General features: G+C 39.1%; 1 protein-coding gene across 1 annotated transcript in view; it reads right to left on the bottom strand.

The window, feature by feature from the left end:
• SPIDR (scaffolding protein involved in DNA repair) overlaps positions 1-21,422 on the bottom strand; it is a 202,485-nt gene that overhangs the window by 133,910 nt on the left and 47,153 nt on the right. The window contains exons 6-7 of the mRNA XM_019473737.1: positions 20,178-20,434; positions 7,895-7,995 (exon numbers count right to left, since the gene is read on the bottom strand). Coding sequence (XP_019329282.1) covers positions 7,895-7,995; positions 20,178-20,434 — 358 coding nt within the window. The remainder of the gene's footprint in view (positions 1-7,894; positions 7,996-20,177; positions 20,435-21,422) is intronic.

The raw sequence follows: 21,422 nt of genomic DNA on the forward strand, positions 1-21,422 counted from the left end.
GTTTGGAGAGAAGGAAAGGAAAAACATCGAGGAGCACAATTTAAAAAAAAAAAAAATGTTCAGACATTCTGGCTTCAGTGCCTGAAATACAACTCTAAAGTTTGTTTTAATAACTCCATAACTACCAATAAGGAAGACAAATGAGGAGAAAAATATAGAAATGATGATCTCTTGGGGACTGCATATTTTATGTTTCTCTTGCTACACAGTGACAGGAAGCTGAACACACTGCAGGGAGAGGATCCATGGGAGTTGATGTATGAAAATGCATCAGATGCCGACATCAGTAAGACTACACGCAGTTTCACCACACTCAGGTGAATTTTGCTAAAATGTTACTGTTCAAGCGTTCTAAAAGAGCACCTGTAGCCTTGAACAGAAAGCTCTCAAAGGGAACAAACTCTCTTTAGAATCAGTTGATAGAACTCCCGCAGCAAAGCGGTCCCTACGAGACCTACAAGGTGAGGAAAAGTGCTTCAGGACAACAAACTGGGGTATGCGACACGTCCCAGGTCCTGAAAAAGAAGCCGGGGCAGAGGGTAATCTACCACGTTCTGCGTGATTTGGATGTGTTAGCTGGGATAGCCAGTGCACCTCCATGCAGATCAGCTCAGCAGAAGTAACAACAGTAACACCACCACCACGACATCAGCAAGAGCAAACCAAAGGCAGGCTGGCTCTATGACAGTGGGTACTCCTGAATTTTTCAATTTTCCATTCTTCCATGAGAATTTTAAAACCTTGCCATGTTGAGGGAATGCATCTCACCCACAGGGCTGAAGGACGATATGCCCATCTGAATGCAACTGAATGTAACAATCATACATGACACAAGGTAGAAATAAATTTTGATGAAGGCCACAGTACCAATGCAGAAAACAGTGAACTACAAGCACACAGAACAGATCTTACAAACACAGAAAAAAACTGGAGTTTAGTAAAATGCCAAGCAGTGTACAGCTCTGCTCTACTGAGCATTCTGGGAAAAAAAAAACCAACAAACTCATATGCAAGCATGAAGAAGAGCAGAGTGGAAATTATTATTATTGTGGTAGTAAAAAGTCTCTACTAATAAAGAACACACACACCTACCAGTAAATATACATGTGGACTATCATACAAAGCAAGAATGACAAAATAACAGAGAAACTCCTCAGCCACAAGACTTACCCCATAAGTCACATGGATGAAAGAAACCAAGCAAGCAGGGCAAGGGCAAAAGGAAGAGTACTTCAACACCTTCCTTTTAAATCAATAAAAAAAAATGATACTCATGCCAGTAGAGCTTTCTGAAAAAACAAGAGAAACTCATAAGAAAACCCAAGGGATTGGGAGGAAGATGAGATTGCTTGAAGTCGTCTTAATCTTTGAAAAACTGCTAACAAATATTTGTTTTGTGCAAAAGCAGTCAGGACAACCTGTATTTGTTCTTACCAGCTAAACAGTCACAATGCACAATTCTTAATCTTAATGATATCTGAATGATATGGGAGAAGGACAGATGCTTTTAAGAAAAACAAATTACTGTTACTTTTGCTCAAAGAGATATCAAACAAATCATATATATGAACTGCAGTTTAGAAGCAAATCTGTACTGTACCTGACATACTTGACATTTCTAAAGCATAGCTGAAAAGTTAAAATATAATTTTACTTAACTGGCAAATTTGTTAGAAATATGAACTACAAGAAATACAGGTGTTACACTCAAGTAAAAATTCTACTGAACCTAGCTAAAAGCTTTTATAAAATAATGTTTCCCACTGAAAGTACAAAGAATCTTGGGCAATTAATGTTGGGAATAGTGCTTACTGCACTAAGAATGAAAGTCAATTTCTGCGTTTGGTTCTCATGGATGGATCAGATACGCATTATGGAAGTATGAAGTAAACAAAGAAAACCCCATTTTATGCCTTGTTTAATAAAGCAAACTAGCAACACACTTCCAAATTTGTCTCCCTCGGTTATTTTTTTCAAAGGCATTATTTCATCCCAACATCATTTAACTTTTAATTGTCTAATGTGGGTTCCAAAACTGCAGTTGCTAGACACCCTCCTGGGACAGCACTTACTGTCTGCAGTGGAAGAATAGCCAAGCCTACATTTTCTGGTTCAGGCCACAAAGTTTTACTTTCATTCTCAAGTGTAAAAAGTATAAAATGTCAAATCACAGGCATAAATCACAAGAAAAACATTCTTTTGCTTGGCATCCCATTACTGTTCTTCCTCCTCCCTCATGTAAAAGGTTGCAGGTGCAGGCATAACAAACTCGGCAAGCAGGTAGATACCAAGCAGACCCTTGCAATCCAACATCGACATTGAAAACCAGGTGGAGATTCCAACTTTTTTACAGCCTGTACAAAAACATCTGGTTGCTATTCTGATCTATACACGTTGTTATGCTTCCTGGGCTGGTAACTTCTGAAGCCATTCAAAAAGATTTTTCTCAAAAACACACCAAGTCTTGCAGGCATGATGGCTTCTTGCCACATCTATATTCATTTTAAAAAGGCTGCTGAATATGGCTGTGCTTTAAACATTACACATTCTTTATAAGAACATATGTAAGCTACTCAAAGTGACTGTGCATGCCATTATTGTTTCTCATAAGAAAACAAAAACAATACAAAGAATTCTTGTTTGAAAAAGACAAGTTTACATTTGATTTTTTCCTTCCCAATGCTGTAACAAGTTCAGAAAGTTGGCTAGCAAAAAAAAAAAAAAAAAGCAAACATGAATTTGGCCACTTGCCACGTCTCTAATTTATAGTATTAACTCCTAAGTAATAAAACAAACTATCAAGAACTAAGAAAATAAGCAACAACTGGCAAAGCTCAGACCTTCGTGTTTTTAGCAGAATTTTGCATGGTAAAAGGAAACCCTGTTAAGGACTACCCTTGTTTTCTTCATGCACGGAAATAAATTTTTGTGCAAGTCTCATGACATTCAAGCTGCTAAAATCCTTTCTTCCCATCACCTTAACTAGTCACTGAAACTGGAAGGCAGGGAGTGATTGTTTATGTCCTCTTCTGTAAGCCTTTCAGCCTTCCTGAAAATGTGGTGTTACGTGTGAAACCCTGTCCTCATCTCCAGGGCTTCACCCTCCTCCCCTCATGTGTGTGTTCCAATTGCCTCAGCAAACTGAAGAATTGTTGCCCCTTGAAGGTCACTTCCCCCTGACAGGAAGGAGCAGTTTGGAAGGAAACATCAATGGTTTGGGTTTATTATCAGTTTATTACTCAAATTCAATTGTAATCCAATCCCAAATCTTAATCTCAGGCCAACAAATACCAACTATCTTGTATCAGATTATAAATGCTAGAGAATAACATGTTTCTGCATTTTAGGTAAAGAACTGCTTTGATGATAACTGCAAGGAAAAGAAAAACAATAGAAAATAAAATGTATAGAAAGTAAAATTTCAGAAGTTACAGAAGGAATCTACATGAGTTTGCTTCAAATATCATTAGTCTCCTCTCCTATAGACAGGAAAGTTGTCTGAATGTAACTCAGAAAAGCACTATTTTTTCTTCTGCATCATGCAATCCCCATATAACCAGCAGATGTTGACAGGAAAAAGGTTTGGTTTTTTGTTGGGTTTTTTTTTTTCTCTCTCTCTCAACTGTCCAGATCTCCTCTTTGCCCAAACAGGAAACTTCACGGGGAAGTTGCAGCACTGCATACAGAAAAAAGCTTGCAAATGGTCTAAAAGCCCTTGCACATAGTACTCTCAAACCATCAGCTTGACTGATCGGAGACTTGCTGTTATGGGGACCGCACACCTCTTAGCCTCCCTTTTACATCTTGTGAAGAAAAAAATTCTGGATTTGTGGCGAAGAGCCTGACAGCCATCTCCGTTAGAACTAAACCACAGCAAGCATCCAACCAACACTGTGTAGCATGGGTTTCTCTCATGTAGCTTTGGTCTTCTCTCCTTTCAGGCCTCTGTCTGATATGGTTAGCTTGATTACAGAAGTGGAATTGCCAATCACCTTGCAAAAACACACATCCTTAGCGAGTGCCTATCCCAACACAGGGACAGGCTGCCAAATGCAATTTTGACCCAAAATTGTCAAAATAGAAAAAGCACAGAGATTTCTTCTACCCTGCGGAGTGAGTCAGCCAAAAGTGAGACCCCCATGCACTGTATAAAAACCAGAAAGTCCGTGTTGAAAGGAGGCGCTCTTTTTTGGGGTAGTGATTCATCCCAGTGACCAAGAGGCAGCCAAACCACAATGGTTACTTACAGAAAGGGATCAGGGGAGCAAACAGAAAGGAATTTTTAAAAAATAAACCCAAAACAAGGGGTTTTTGGATAACATGGACATTGACACAACATAAAAGTAAACAACAGCAAAACAAAGGCATAGAATTCTGTAACATGAAATGCCTAATGGGGGGAACAGCCCACACTTTTGGAAATGTTTTTCCTTAAATCTCAAATGGAAGGAGGACTTCAAACTGATCTCATTAGAAATTGCTCCCCTTTGCCTTTAGCAATGAACTTGTGGTCTGCATGTCTGTGGGTTATCCATAGACAGAGTGACAGCTCTCCCAGCAACTAAGTTACTTCAATCCTCTGCGTTAATCTTCAGGCTCCTTTGATAACTCATTTGAGTTTGTCACTTGAGAAGTTCTTTCCTCTACTTCTGTTGCTAAAGTCAGAAACAGGCCTGGAAACAGTGTGGTTTAGAAATATTACTGGACAAAACAGAGGTGAAACAAAATCCAAGAAGAATCTCAGATTAGTGAGACACCCTTAGTACGAACCTAAAAAGATGAAAGCTAAAAGTGGTATGCAATTGCTGTGCTGACACTTCACATTGCCAGACTAGAAGCTATTAGAAGGTTATCTAGTTACATTACTAAAATTTCAACCATTCTGACTGACATTTTCCAAACCAAACACCAATTTTATTTTGGTGACATGAAACAGTATGGCCATTCTAAGAACCGAACTATCAAAAACAAATTTTGCCCTAGATGAAAAAATATCCCCAAAATATTATCACAGCTATTTTAATGATTATTTTGTCATCCTCATGCTTTGGAATAAAGATTGGGAATTGGAAGTGAAATTTAGGCTGTGAAGTTGAAGTGTATTCCTAAATTATGGCATGTTGAGCATCTTTCAGAAATTTTAGCAAATGCTCACAGGGTAAATGGAACAGTAGTTTGTCCTAAAGAGTTCTAACTTGCCCAAGTTCTTGTAGATTTTCACCATGATGACAAAAGACATATCCCAGAAATGGCTCATCTTCTGCCAAAACTAAATTATCTTGAAGACACTCATCAGAATTTTTCAAATGTACTTTAGAATAGAGCAAGGTATTTTTCCATAGCCTTTTTCTCATAAAATGCTAACGAATTCTGACTCATTTTCTGAAAGAAAGAAAGAAGAATAATCAAAGAAAGGAATTCAGCCAGAGGCAGATGTTTAGCATGGAATATTTCAGCCTAGGAGTTCAGGTCTAGCAAAGTGGTGTGCAGCCAAACACAAGGTTTTGTAATGACATGTCAAGCTAGGACAAAAAGAATATTAGCAATGTTGCAGGTCTATTACTATAGAGAAAACTAAAAATTTTCATTTTATTAAAAAGACAGACCTATTCAGTATCAATTTCTGTTCCATATTTCAGAAAAAGCAAGAGGATGTCCTCATACCACATAAGAATGATAAAGTAACCTCCTATTCATTAGTAACTCAGGTAGAGGATAAACAACATGTAGAAGGCTTGATTGGTTTTAAGTCAGCACGCCTGTATAATTTTCAACATAGCAGTTCTGAAAAGAGTTGGCTAAAGACATTTCTGGTTCCCTGATGTTACTTTCTAGTGAGTCTTCAAATACTGGGGAAATTCCAGAAGACTGAAAGGATGATGATATTGTGCTAGTATTCAGGAAGGGCAAACAAAGTGACCTACAATAACTGGATACCAGCTAGCTTGACATCAGATCTAGGCAAAGTGACTGGAAAAATAAGTAAGGAATTAAGGTCAGAAATATAACGTGCCATTCCACAGGGGTGGCATTTTGAACACACAGCATGCAAGTGGCCATGGGATGTAAGCCCTCTAAAGCTCCAGTGAGAAACTGTGAGACTAGCTTTAGCCAACAGTTTGGGTGTGACTTAAAATCATGTCACCTTCTTATGAAAAAACAACCATTTTCACTATCAGTAATGTACCCTTTAATTGGTATGCAAAAAAAAAAATATTTCAGAGAACTAACTTTGTGAATTACAGTTAGAGCTTTTTACCAGTGGAGAATCATAACTGCGTAAGAGCAGTTCCAGCAGGATTTGAAAGTAAACACTCATGCTATTAAATGGTTTCATCAATGACATAAAAACAAGTTAAAAAAAATAATATAAGAAACTGCCTGGATATCACAAATTCAAGCAAATTTGTGACTAAAAGAGGACAGGCTTGACATACACAATGATCTGAACTGCATGGTTAGCTGGGCATACTCAAATGAAGCAGACCTGGATACAGCACAAATACTTCCCTGTGTTCAGGTAGAAGAAACAAAAACGGTAGCTGGAGAGTGGGAAACTGGATCTCAGAAAACAACAGCTACAGAAGTTATGAAATCATATTGGACAATCAATTCAACGTGAAGTCCCAGAATCACGCTGTGACCAAAGCCAAACCAGACTCAAACACTTATTACAGGCCTTGAACAAACAGGAGCCTGAGTAGTGAACTGGACCTGGCCAATGGTTTTGATGACACTAGAACTGGAAGAATACATAGAAAGCAGCTGTCCTTGTTCTTAAGACCATGCTGAAAAGTTTGAGAAGGTGCAGTAAAAAGCCATGCAAATCTCTTGAAGACTGGTAAAAATGCTTTAGAGAGCCTTAAAGAGCTCAGTCTGTTTAGTTTATGAAAATTGTGAGGCAGCATGATTTTGCTACGCAAGTGTCAGAGAGGCAAAAGGCCGCATACTGAAGAGCTCTTTAATCTAATGGAGAAAGGCTTTACAAGAAACAAAAGAGGGGAACTGAAGCCAGACAAACTCAGATTTGGAAGAAAATGCACTTTCAAAAATTTGGGAGTGGAATTAAGGACAAACTCTCAAGGCACTTGCCCTCATCTGCATGTTTTCAAATTAAGACCAGAGGACTTTCTGAAAAATAAATGGAAGTTAATATGTGCTCAGAAACAAGTTGTCGGCTTAATACAGAATAAATGTTTGAAATTTTGTAGCCTACAGTCACACACACACAAGTTGATAAAAAAACCCTAACCATTTCTTTACACTTAAACTCTATGAAACCATTATCTCTCAAGAAATACTACTGAAAGGTGGTACTATCAGTCACTTGTAACTAATTCGCATAACTCCCACCATTTCTTTTTAAGTGAAGTGCCCATTGTAGTTGTGCTTCACACTCATTTCATGGTTGTGTTCTGTTTGTCCATATTTGCTGTCATTCACAATTTCAGCACTTATCCATGAATATGGCTGACTTCAAACCAAAGAAAAATGAAGAAGGAAAGAGGAAAAGGTGGTTATAGAGAAACAACAAGAAACAAAAATCCATCTGCACACCCATAAATTAAACCCTGAATTGTCCTACAACCTGCTGGAAACACCATTTCCCCCGGTGATGGTGAAAATGAAAGAGCTGTAAACAGTCTAGATGGAGGCTATTTAAAACAAGTTCTTTACCCCTTACATTCAAACACTTTGATGACTGAGACGTTACAAACCATCATATTTAGCTGAAATGCAATATTAGCTCAGAAGACAATCAAGAGACCATTAAACCCAAGTCAGGCAAAAAACCACAAAGAATATAAACTTCAGTTGTACCCCTGTGTGGGCCATATATACACACATGTAAGTATATCCTTTCACACAGTAGTATATGTATAATGCTTCTTACCTGAGGGGATTTTAGCATCTGAAATACACTGATGCCTCCAAAAGCTAATGGCAGATCTTTCTCTGTTCTGCAGTCGACATAACCTCTCAGCTAGCCCGCCCCTGCAGAGAATAAATGAATGCTCAATTTTGCCAGGTATCAGTATTCAGTTTTGCCAAGTGACAAGCCATAGAACAGATGGAATATGTATGCTTTGACCCTTAGAGACAGAAACATAGAGTAAAATTACATTTTGCAGATTAGTTCTCCTAATTTTGATTTTCCAATGGATATACTCCCAATAAATCATACACTTAGGGTCAATACACACAATAAAACATTTTCACTATCTGGGTGTCCAAAATCTTCATGTTTTCAGTCCTGTCTCCAACACAAGGATTGTAATGAAAGGCTCCCAAATTTTCTTTGCACTTATGCACGTATCCTGATAGATACTACAGACAACTGCGAATTCAAAACAAACCAGTGTAACCACCAGTTATAACAGGTTGGTTTTTTTTTCCTCACAGATTTGTTTGTCTGTTGGCAAGGAGCTATCACAAAAATATTCTTTTACCCATACTTGACCCTATGATTCATTTCACAAGCTGGGTCAAGTGTGCAGTTTCAGTGGTCTGAACACTCTCCAAGCTGAAATTAATTTAGCATTCCCAAGGTAAGGAGCAGAGGAGTGGCATCTAGCACAAATACATTTAAGGTAACACTAAAGCAATTCCTACCCCTGGATTCAAAGTCAGAAGACGTAATTTCTCACTTTAAGAACAAAAAGACAAATGTGTTGGAAGCTGTCTTTGGGCTACTACAAAGAGCTTTGGACTACTATGGGAGTATTTGAGCATTCTTCTTTGGCTTCAAAGAAATTATTTGCATAAAAACCTACTTCGTTCTTTCCTTATAGTGTAAGTTTTTCCACAACAAGTACTATCCAGTATATCAATAAAGATTTCTACTAAGGTGAAAGGTGTCCTTGGGTTAAACTGGTTTAGGAATCAACAGAGATAACACACAACGACCTTATGATTATTTGTGCACGTGAATAGAATTTTTTTGGTTTAAAAAAAAAGCCAAATAGCTTGGTGAAGCTCACAATGCAAATGTGAAACTGGGAGGAACCTGTGGAAACCAAGAAGGAGCTAGAAAGGCTAAGCAGCACTTTTTATAGGCTGTAAAAATCTCTCTTTGGTTAGCAATTACTAAGCAATTTCACTTGCAGACAAGTCAACAGGTTATATGAAAAGTAGTTAGTGGCCTCAGCTGAATTTCTAATGAACAACTACATACTTTGCAAAATCATAACTATCACAAGAATTATTAGATGGCATGGCTAAACATCTTAGTAGTAAAGATCACAGAATGAATACTCTGAAAAACAAGAGCCACATTTGACCCAGAATGATCCATAAAAGTTTTGCAGCTTACATTACTGGATCTCTTCTACGGTTGGTGTGGTTCAGGCACGGAAGAAAGAAACTCAGACTCTTTCAGAGGAGGAAAAAATCCCCAAACCCCCAAAATAAAGAACCCACGCTTAACAAGCTATAAAACCTGCTATATTATGGAAGAAAAAAAAAAAAAAATTTAGGAAATCTTGGGCTCCAGTGAACTTCCAGGTAAGCTTAACAACCTTGTTTAATCCTGCTTTCAACATGGACTTTAAGACACAGGGGCAACTAATACAGAGAAGTGCAATGGAAGCTTTGGTACCAAGAGCAGCACAGTCAAGCACAGAACTTCACACAGGATAATTTACTCTGCTGATAACACTCTGGTCAGCCACATTTCCCCTGAAACCTGAGCACTCAAGCATTACCGCACCACAACACTTGTGGGCAAGACAACTCTACAAACTCCAGCAAACTGTCCGCACAGTTTCTCTTCTTGCCAGGGAACCATTCTCAGATGCTGTCGTAATTCAGCTTGGCTGTGTCAGGTAGATGCCAGCTCAGCTAGGCTTAGAAATGCAGCAGTTAAACGCATTTTGAGTTTGCTTGCTTAAATCTTGCATGCATGAGTCTGCAACTGAACCCTGTGGTTGGACTATAGCAATACACAGCTAGTAACTCAAAAACGTGTTTTGCTGAAAGAAAACTCTTCAACAGGAGTGTTCTAAAACCCTACTCCATTCCCTCCACAGACAACAGTCAAAGAAATGTATTTACTTTGTTCAAATAATGCTAGAAAGCTTAAGGTACCTGCACAGGAGAGCAGCTATTACTGGCTCACAGCCTCATTTCCCCCCCTTTCCCTGAACAGGGCTATGGTTGTGTCCAATCAATCAGTTCCTACTCTTCTGTAAGCCCACTGCTGTTTCACCTATGGCAGGAATGCCCTGTAGCATGAAGGAAAGCAAGTTCCTGGTTTCGTGGCTATTGCACACAACAGTAATACACCATTCCTGTTTCAGGCCTGATATGCCTACCAGGGAGGGTCTCACTGACACTTACAACTTCACTACTCATTTGCTAACCATGTCTGTATTAGGATAATAGTTGTCACAAAGGTCCATGAAAAGTAAAACTGTGCCTTGCCTTAGCAGCCTTCTGTGCTAATAAAAGTCACTGATATTTATTAATCATCATCCTTCCATTCACATTCCAAATGCAGTTAAAAATAGTTTAAACAGAAAACATCATAAAGCATTTTGCATCTGCTTGGTCACAGAATATAAAATATAACCAAGAATGCATTTATGAGAGGTTCTCAGCTGGTCATTGGAAATGTTTTTTTTATAATGTCTGTTTCATACATTGTGAAATTGGAAAATACAATTCAAGGACATGCCATGCACAAAAGGAATTTCTATGGCGAGAGAGTTGATAGTTTATGGTTTGTTTCTTTTAAAAGGTAGAAACAAAGAAATTTAAACACCACCCCAAAACCAGGAGAATCAACCTCCTTTTTAGCTCAAACATGTAAAACAAATAAAGAAAAAGGTGCTTTCTGTTACATATTCTAACAGATTTGATGACAATGGCATTTGAAAACCAGTAATTCCTTCTCATACAACAGGTGCCCATGCTGTTGAAAACGCTTGTGTATGTGCTGTGAGATACTGTGGACTATACAGAGTCACTCCTGGCCGTGCAGATGAGAGATAAGACAGAGTTACACAGAGCTTACACAAAGCAAAGCATGGTATTAAGCAGATGTCGGCTTCAGTATAAGAACTAACTCCATGTTTTGAAAAAAGCTAAATGGTTAAAATTACTATTATTTTATTCCTAATTTCACATCTGTGGATTGTTAAATACCTAATGAGCTTTTATATTCAGTCTTTGGTAGTTAACTGGGTTTACTGGGACTAACAATCTTTTTTTTTTGGCATAGATTCTATGATATGGAAGTAACTTTTTGTTTATTTTGGTAATACAAGGTAGAGATGAATAATACTCACTTTTCACTGTCCACACATTATGCCACTGAAAAATCCGCTAGCTTTCCTGGCTTTTCAGGCTGCAGAAACAGTTTGGCTTAATTTTGCCAGATGAGAGGTTTGTTGGCATCAAGGGTGGAGACTGGATTCTACAGTACCAGGTCTTGGTTAATCTGCAGTCTGTATTTATTTACGCATCTAGCCGCTTCAAGAAGTTTAGAAAAAGATATTCAGTTCCCTCTTTTGCACAAATCTAGCCCAATGCATTTAATTGTCCTCCGTGACGAACCCAACATCTGGGGTGTGTGTGTATATGTATATATATATAAAATTGGCAAATATATTTTGATTACTAATGTACGATTTCTGTAATCAAGGGAACTGACAAACTGTATTTAAATAACAAAACTGTAATTTGAGATGCATACTTTACTGACCAGCACTTCAAACTTGCCCCCAAAATGTTTTAATATGAGCAAATTGGACACATTTGGCAAATTGTTAATGCAAAGGCTGTTCAGTGAAGCCAAACTGCTCAGATACAATCTCCACTGCCCACAACCTTTTTGTTTTTAATCATGAAACTTTCAGTACAGCTATTTTGTTCCTTTAAATCCCTGAAGGCAGACAGATTTAACAAGCAGAAATCCATGTCCTATTTCTGTACTAAATCTGAGCTTGTTGAAACACTGTATTTAAAACAACACATTGCCATTACTGTCCATGTCCAACAATGAAAGACAGCTTTGATGACCATAAGAAAGCTCAGCATCTAGTACAAAAGCTCAGTTTCTGGTGGTTGCCCCTTTCCACAAACTTCAACAGCAAGACTGACGAGTATCACCAAAAGGTAACACTGAGCCTGATCTGTGACTCTCAAGCTGCTGGTCCCTAGTTTCCAACTCCAATGAGGCTAATAGGAAAAAAAAAAAAAGCAAGCAAGCATTAGTGAGTAGGCTGTGTTTTGAAAAGTAATTTTCAATCTTTCTCAAGTGCTGGAGATCTCTGTGTTTATTTATTAAGGTTTTCATTCAGCGGGGCACTTACCAAAAATAACCCCACATTCATCCAAGTTTACTCCTTTCTAGACTTCATTTGAATTTAAGAACAGTGAACACTTAAGCATCTTATTATTGAGTTGTCTCCTCATATACACAATACTCAGGACTCCATGTATTTCAAAACACTATAGGTTATACAAATATATATCCCCATCTCAGGAATGGGCAATTTCCTTGCTTCTCTCTTTTCAAAGCAAGGACAGAACTCCTCTCATATTTCCAAGTTAACTGGTGAAGTAACTGACTTCTGCAACACTCAGCTGTCCATTTCCACTCCATGGGGTGCTTGCTAAGGAATTAAAAAGGACCCCTAAGCATGCTGGCATTTAATTTGTCAACACTGCAAACCCATCAGCTATTATTAGCTAGTTTACAACTTGCAAAATAATAAGCAACACTGAACGCTGACAGTCACTACCAAGTGCTCCTTTAGCATACAAAATAGCATGGGTACATATGAAAGACGTGATTGAAGAATGTTGGCCACACAAGTGCAAGTGTCCTCTACAGAGGCCCACCTCCTCTCCAGCACAGAAGAGAAGCTGTTGACTTTGTGACATAACAAGGGATCAGAAAGAGTAATTTTAGCTTTACAGATCAGCCCTACTCAAGCTCTGACTCAACAACTAGATTTATAAACTTTCACCTTGGATGACCCACCATTACCATGACTGCTGGCATTATTCTTTTTGTTAAATGTGGGCTACTTTTCTGGAATCAAATCATAAACACAGCTTCTTTTCCTATGTGATAGAACAAGCAAAGACCAAAGTAGGCAGCAATAATTTTAAGTCCCTATAAAACTTGCCAAGTAATTACACTCTGCTAGAAGTTCTGGGGTCTTTCCCTCGGAAAGGAATCAGTGTTTCTCCCGACCCACAATTTCCATGTCAAGTCAACAGCATATTTGAGGTACACACCTAAAATGAAAGGAAAACGGAAGATCTGTACTGTAACACAAATGATAATTTCTAACACACAGTTATCAAGGGACAGTTGCATCTGCCAACACAAAAATATAGAGAAAAGACCTTCCACATTTATTTGAAAAAAATACAAGCTGAGTAGACAGGCAATGCAGTGATTTAGTAAACTGCACTGGATGCTGGATTTTCTTGCACACTAGTTGCTCACATTTCAATGCTCTGATCTATTGTACCCATCCAGAGAGGGGTTTTTTTTTTAACACTAGCCAAATCAACAAGGCAGACATACTGAAAGCCTCTTCTAGAGTCTTAAGGATTCAAGGATTTGGAGCCTCTCTTTTAAGAGTTCAATAAGCCAAAAGTCTTTTTGAGTCCGTGTAGTCTCTCACCACTCTTTTTTCAATCGTCCCACAAAGGAAGTCACCTCCATAAAACATATGTGGAACAAAGATACCATTTATGTGAGCCCCCATAGCACAGTGAGAGCCAGAGGTATCTTTCAGCAACTGCATTAGACAGAAGTGACCTTCTAGAGAATTTACAGTGTCTTCAGCTGTAAATTCCAACCAGCGTATACTAGAGACATCCTCAATACCACCTTTAACAATTAAACTTTTGCAAGTAGTGTCTGGACACTATACCACAATTACTCCTGCAAATCAAAAATAGTTCTTTGTCATAGACACCAAAGCTTCATCATTCTTGTGTAGTGAGATTTGGTTCCCAGGTCCTAGTTGCCTCGGACAGTACAGAGGAAGAGATGTAAGAGGAATTACAGTCGTAACTGCTGAGAACAGGGTGGGTGAGCACTTTCTACATGCCATATGGCCTCCAGTGAAAGATTTTAAGTAAAACTTTATAGGCAGTTCATTTTCCCATGCCTCTACTTAGCCAAGTTATCTCACAGAAAATATTTGAAATAATTTAGAAACATCTTTGGAAATAAGTAAGCTTTTGGGGCCTGCTCCTTTCATAGTTTTCAAAACATTGATCACCCCTTCTTACCAGCCACTGAAAAAAAAAAAAACACCCCACAGTTGAAAAGTTTACCACAGCTCTCTGGCTCTTCAGACTCCTTAACAGCAAAAAATTATTTCAGATTGTCCTACCTCTCTTACAGCAGAGGCTCTCAGCAGAAGTAAGATGATTTAATAAGAAGAGTCTTCCCAGAAATAAGTTATCCCTTTTTTGGCCGGTATAAAAAAAAATATTAAAAAAAATCAAGGGCCAGACTCACATGCACAATTTTTCATAGAATAGAGTAACAAAGTTAGGAGGAAGACTCTGCAGGAACCAGTTTTGATGGGGAAACAGCCATGCCCCATGAGATAAGGGAAGAGCCTTCCCTTCAGTTGGGAAGATTTTGGCTTGCCTGAGCAGAGATCTTGCATGGAAAAGCAAGCTCCATGGTTAAACAAACCAAAGGCACCAAAATGACTTCTCTCTGATGAGGAACAACTGTACCCTGCTAAACCATTCCAATCAGTAAAATACATTACACGTGAAATTGGAGAAATCTGTCATTTTAAGGAAAGTGGTGGGGAGTTTTACTAAATGTGGCTTTTTTTCCTGTTAACACCAAATATCTGGCCCAGCGAAACCATCCACACTTTCTAAAAAAGAAAAGACATTTTAACTTTCAGTAAGTGCAAAATAATTTGCCCGTGTACATTGCCAGTGATTACAAGTGGTACATCTGTAGTGCAGCCATGATATTCTTCAGTTATACTCTCCTAATCCAACAAGAAATTCACTAGCAAGGAAAACTTAAACGAATAGTTAAAATCACCATAAGAACGTGATGGTCAAAAGGGCTAGTCTGTTGCTGTAACACCCTCATGCTACTTGTGGATGCATGTAAGAAAGAACAGACCCAATTTTAGAGTAAAAGCCTGCTTCATTTGTGCCAGCTTCTTCCTCCCTTGGCAATTTCCTTTATTTTCAGGACCTCAGTTGGCCTCATGTGACAACCGGGTTTCATTTTACTGCACGTAGTACCAGGACATTCTATAATTTTCTCCTCTTTTGCTAATAAAAGCTAATTTTAGCAGATCAGATCTGTAAGTGGTCTGGGTCTGCATACAAATAGATATAAGATAATTAAACAGAATTTCCCAAGATTTTATTTTACTATTAAACTAAAAACGGCCACTCAAGTATTAAAAAAACCAAACAAAAAGCTGAAGCAGCTATTCTTCACAACTAAAAGCTCTTGCAACGTGACAGATTTAGAGGTAGGGTTAAGAAGATATCTATTTCCTGCACTGAAACCCAGACTTTTCTTTTTTTTTCTGATGGAAATAAAATCTTACTAGAAAAAGCAAACAATTCATAAAACCTTTAAGAAAGGTTTACTTGTAGACGAGAAAAGCTGAGTGCGTGCATTTTGAGTTTTCTTCTTTATGAATACTGAATGAATCCAGTTGTTCGTTTAACCTATGCAACAAACTTTGAGACTTTCAATACTCTTCATTTCTCTCTTCTTTCACAAGGGAACGTTGAGAGACTTGGAACTAGTGCGGTTTAGACATTTTACCCTGTAGCATTAACATGAATTCCAAATCTAAAAAGAAGAGCTTCCTGAAAACTGTTATTTGCAGTATATACTCTCTCCCCTCAGGTTTGCAAATCACTTGCATTATTTTCCCATGCAGCGTTGACTCAAGCTGAGAAACTGAAACTTTATGGTGGAATAAAAGGGCAGGAACATCTAAACCCAACACCTCTTGACCTGACCACCAAGACAATTCACCTCAGTATCACCTCACTACTAGCACTTCCTTATCAACTCTCTTACTAGCTCATGAGTGCAGTACAATGACATTTATTTCTCAGTGTACCTGGGGAAATTATACTACTCCCACTCCATCCGTCGCCAATTTTGTTTAAATAAAGGAAGGCAGCTATACAAGATGGCATATAAAACCAATGTTTAAGGTGAGGATGTCCGGGAGCAGTGGTGTTGATGGCTGTGAATGAAAGAGATGATACTTTGCTACTGGCATGACAGACTGGCACCTCCTACAGCACTGCCTTTCAGGTTGCTTCAGAACCTGCCCAGGACTATCAACACCCCTGAAAGACAACCACCACCATACAGACTACCTGCTCTCCCCTGTGGACTGTGGTAGAAAGAAGAACAATCTTTACTTAGAACAATTTTGAAAACAAAAACTAACATTACAGGGGATACGTGAAGACATACGAGAATTTGGCAAAAGGGCACAGAATAGACCAGTCAGTAGGCATGGTGGGCAAGGAATTGCTTCTGTCACGCCTTTCTTGTCTGCAGATGGTAATCACTTTTCAAAACCACACTTAACTCCTAATAGAGGATGACTGCAACATGCCCCTTCAAATTTGGCTCATAAACAACATCGTATATTGTGCATGTTCTTTTGGGGACATAGATGGGTTTCTCATTTTATTTCCACTCAAAGGTGGTGAATTTACACTCAGATTTCTAACACTAGGATCAGCAGAATTTATTTTAATCATCCATAATCAGCTAAATTCTGAAGATTTCTGTTGGTTCGGTTACATCTTGATTTTTGTAGTGTATGATAATGACATCTGTAATAGGATCAAACAAACAATACCCTTTCCTCCCATCCAGGCAACTACCCATTTCCATTTTAGCACCAAGAGGATTCCAGGAGGAGAGGACAGTAGAAAGTAACTTATTTGAATTTTTCCACAGACCGTTAGGGCTCTTTTCTTTGGTTTTTTGTTTGGTTTTGGTTGGGGTTGGGGGGGGGGGGGGATGTTAAGGCATTTTCTTTGAGGTTGCATAGAAAAATGTAGCCACTGAGGTAATAGGAGCATAGCTGCAATCAGGTAATGCAAATACAAATGCAGATTGCAGTGTGCCTAAAGAATTTGGAAGAGACTGTTACATGCGGTATAAGATTTTTTCAGAAAATATAAGCTAAAATTTTTTGAAAACATTCTCTCTACTTCTGAAGATAGCTTTAGTCATCTCAAACAGCAAAGAGAGATGAAAATAGAAATAATTTCTATTTTCTTAAAAGTGGAAAAAAAACCATAGGAGGCCTATTCTACCTACATCAGGACTCTTCTATGAAGTAAGCATATTTAATACGGTCTGGATTTGGAGTAGAACCTCTCGCATAGGAATTCACATAGGAAGACAGCAGCTCTATCACCTGCACCATCTCCACTCAATCCATGCTTCCCTAGCCACCAGCCTGGAAAAAGAGAGCGTGGCTAAGCAGAGGCTCTTTTCCACCTACTGCGCAGTTCCAAATGGTCGGAGCGGGAGCCCGTGGGCCAGATCCAGCTTGCAGGATGATTTCCCCTGCTTGTTGCTTTTTCTGCTGTGGCGTCAATCTGCAGCAGAGGTGGGAAGGAAGGAGAAAGGAAAAGCCAACAACTGCTATGTAACTTTTAGCTATACAACCAGAAAGAAGAAGTTGTCACTTCATCAGTCAAGAAGCTGACAAACCTTTCCCCGAACTGGCCTTCAATCAACAGCACTGAAAACCTGAGCTTTCCTATCAAGGATGCACTCTCTTATATCCACTGTTAGCACACCAATGAAAATGTTCTCCATCAACAGCAAAAGGAAGGATGGGAAAGAGACACACATGGAATTAAAGCCCTGAACAGGAAGAGTGAAAAGATGACAATTACCCGGACAAGCAAAATAACTAGATAAACAAAACTCATAACTGAGGAATTTCCTGCCTGCTTCCCTGTTCCAAAAGGAACCCAAGGTGGAACCACAGGATGGAAGAGTGAAAAACCCTGCAAGCTCTGCTCCTGTGGCCACTCCGGACAGATTACATTCTATATCGTTGTGGTTTGTTTGGTTTGGTTTGTTTTTAAAGCTGTTTATTCTCTTATACACTTGTTTCACAGTATCTTTGCTGTAAAATATATTTTTGCACTAAGATTGTTGATAATAGAGGTCATCAAATGAAGCTGGTAGGTGCAGATTCAAGTCATGTTTAAGCTACAGAACTCCTAACCCTGGGATGTTATTGCAGCAGCCAGAAGTTTTTATGGCTTCAGAAAACTACTGGGCAAACTCATGGAAAGACAAACCCACTGAGGGTAACAAACAGCTCCTGAGCAGTAAACTGCTGAAAACTGGAAGTGCATCTGGGCAAAATACCACTATACACTTGTCCTGTTCTTATTTTAATTAAGATTAATTTAATTAATTAATTTTTAAATTAAAAACTTCTTTACTGAAAGAGTGGTTAAACATTGGAACAGGCTGCCCAGGGAAGTAGTTGAGTCACCATCCCTGGAAGTATTTAAAAGACGTGTAGATGCGGCACTTAGGGACATGATTTAGTGGGCATGGTGGTGTTGGGTTGATGGTTGGACTCGATGATCTTAGAGGTCTTTTCCAACCTTAATGATTCTATGATTCTATTACCTTCACACATACTTGCTTTTGGCCACTAACAGGCATTTTTGGGGGTTACAGCTTTGGTCTGACCTAGTATGGTTGTGTCTTTATGTTTTTAAAGTAACAAGAAATAAAGCTTGATTGCACAAGCAAAACACTTTTAAGTATAGAGATCCTCAGTAATTAGGACTTTCAAATCTGTTCCCTCAGTCAGCATTTTGAAAGAGCCAAGAACACTTTTAGAGAAAAATAAGGTATGTCTATTTAACCAAAATGAATATTTACTTTTTAAGTAATTGATTGATTGATTACTGTACATAGAATCAGCTGCAAAAATGTAAGAAAGAACCACATTGTTAAAAATACAATAGGTACCTATAGCAGCACCATTTGTAATTGTAGTCTCCATAGCTTGAGGCATACCTTCACATATACCATTTAAGTTAAAGCAACTTTCATTAATTCAATATTGGGAGTGACCATTTCTGCACTGTAATTAGCTAGAGAAATAGCGAATTGTGAACATCAGGCTTCCACTGCTCAGGCTGTTTTCTTTCAGCAGTTAGATATCTTTTTAATGTATTTAATTTAGTCACAGAGATTTAAATTTCAGATTAACAAATACATCCCACCTTTGCCTAAATACCACTCTGTCCTGCACTATTCAGCACTATTGCTCATCCACCCCTTTCCTACAGTATTTTGGATAATTTTACCCTGACAAATCTGGAGAGGACCAGAAAAAAAAATCAGAGGTACAGCATTTTTGCAGACTATCTGGAGAGGCACAAAGCAATGAAATGGTTACAAGGTAAAACAGAAGTATGTCCACTCACACATCTGTAAGGCACTGTAAAGCATTATTAGAAGTGCAAAAACCGTGTCAATTTGTACACGGGAGTTCAAGATCGAGAGCTTTCACCACAGATTTTAAAGCTGAACTGAGTTCTTTCTTGCTTTGTTTGATTGTTTACAGATAAATAACATTCTTTAAGTTTTTGGAATCTGCATCTCTAAAATGTTTATCCTTGAAATGCATTCCTACTCTTCTGTAAGTATTCTTTTACTTACAATTAAAAAAATAAAATCCTTAAGGCGGACAGCGCATTTACCTCAGTAGCTTCCTCTTCTTCGCGGACTCGGCGGGGGCTCGGGGGGGCTTGCACGCCCGCTTCCCGGGGGGGGGGAGCAGCATTTTTGCAGACTATCTGGAGAGGCACAAAGCAATGAAATGGTTACAAGGTAAAACAGAAGTATGTCCACTCACACATCTGTAAGGCACTGTAAAGCATTATTAGAAGTGCAAAAACCGTGTCAATTTGTACACGGGAGTTCAAGATCGAGAGCTTTCACCACAGATTTTAAAGCTGAACTGAGTTCTTTCTTGCTTTGTTTGATTGTTTACAGATAAATAACATTCTTTAAGTTTTTGGAATCTGCATCTCTAAAATGTTTATCCTTGAAATGCATTCCTACTCTTCTGTAAGTATTCTTTTACTTACAATTAAAAAAATAAAATCCTTAAGGCGGACAGCGCATTTACCTCAGTAGCTTCCTCTTCTTCGCGGACTCGGCGGGGGCTCGGGGGGCCTTGCCCGCCTGCTTCCCGGGGGTGCGGAGAAGGGCCTGCGCAGACCTCAGCCACTCGCTGGCCGGTCGTGCTGTAACATCCCCCGTGTCCACTCCTGACCTCGACCGTAATCTCTTAGTGGATCCTGGAGTAGTGGTCACCAGGCCCGTCTCTGCTTCTCCCACGCTGTCGTTATCGGATGAATACTCAGAAATTTCTGTCAAAGTTGTCTAAACAAATAAAAATATAAAGCTATTTAAGCAGAATGCTTATGAGATAGTACAGGTTTATGTAGGCAGTTATTTATGTTCCCTAGTAATCCATAAATTGAATGCCAATTTATTGATTAATATAACTTGGACAACTTCACTGTAAATGCACATTAATCTTTTGTAAGTCAACATGAGCTCCTGAATATAAGGACCATCTCTTGAGGGACAACCAGGATGCATAACATTTATTTTATCAAACAACTAGATCTGGAGAATTTATCAAAATGATAAGCCAATGCTTATCCCTATCAGGAGAAGTTTCCAGACAGGTGTCAGGATTAAATCGAGTTTTCAGGAAAGCAGAAAGAGGCTAATGAGTGACAGGGATCGTGACTGGCAGGAAAGCTGAGAGAAAGGGAGCTTTCTCATCGGGATTCAAGAAGTAGGAAGGCTGGCTTCCGTAGTCTGAATGGAGGGAAGAAACACATGCCTCTATTGAGAAACTGTAGCTGGCAAAAAGCATGTAACCTTTTGCTAACACAAGATTTTGACCACTAAAGCTGGCCTTCACCCATGTCCAGCAGGCCTATAGCTTCCCAGGAAGGTTTCAGAAGTTGAGCATAAGCTATCGGGACGCATCCAGGTAGCTCCAGGGAGGATCAATCACTGGTCAGCAGCCAGGGCCGTGAGCAAGCAGGGCTGGAGTTCAGACTCATAAAACCTCCGTGGAGCTCTTCTCCCAGAAACTCACAGGACATGCTGAACTCATCTCACTGAAGGAGGGACGAGAGGAGAGGATGAGAAGGCCCAAAAACAAGTCTGCAAAGAGACGTGGAAGGCTGAGGAGAGGGCTGGCAGGGAAAATTCACCTGCTTTGGCTCAGCTTGTTTTACTCTCCTCTAGGGCTCCCGCACAAGCAGGGCAAGGCAGCGGGGTTTGCACCCTAAGGTGAGCTCTGCACAGTTGTTATGTACATTATGCTCTCTTGACCCTGTATTTCTTAAAG

Source organism: Aptenodytes forsteri, unplaced genomic scaffold, assembly GCF_000699145.1.
Source record: "Aptenodytes forsteri isolate BGI_AS27 unplaced genomic scaffold, ASM69914v1 Scaffold23, whole genome shotgun sequence".
NCBI lineage: Eukaryota > Metazoa > Chordata > Aves > Sphenisciformes > Spheniscidae > Aptenodytes > Aptenodytes forsteri.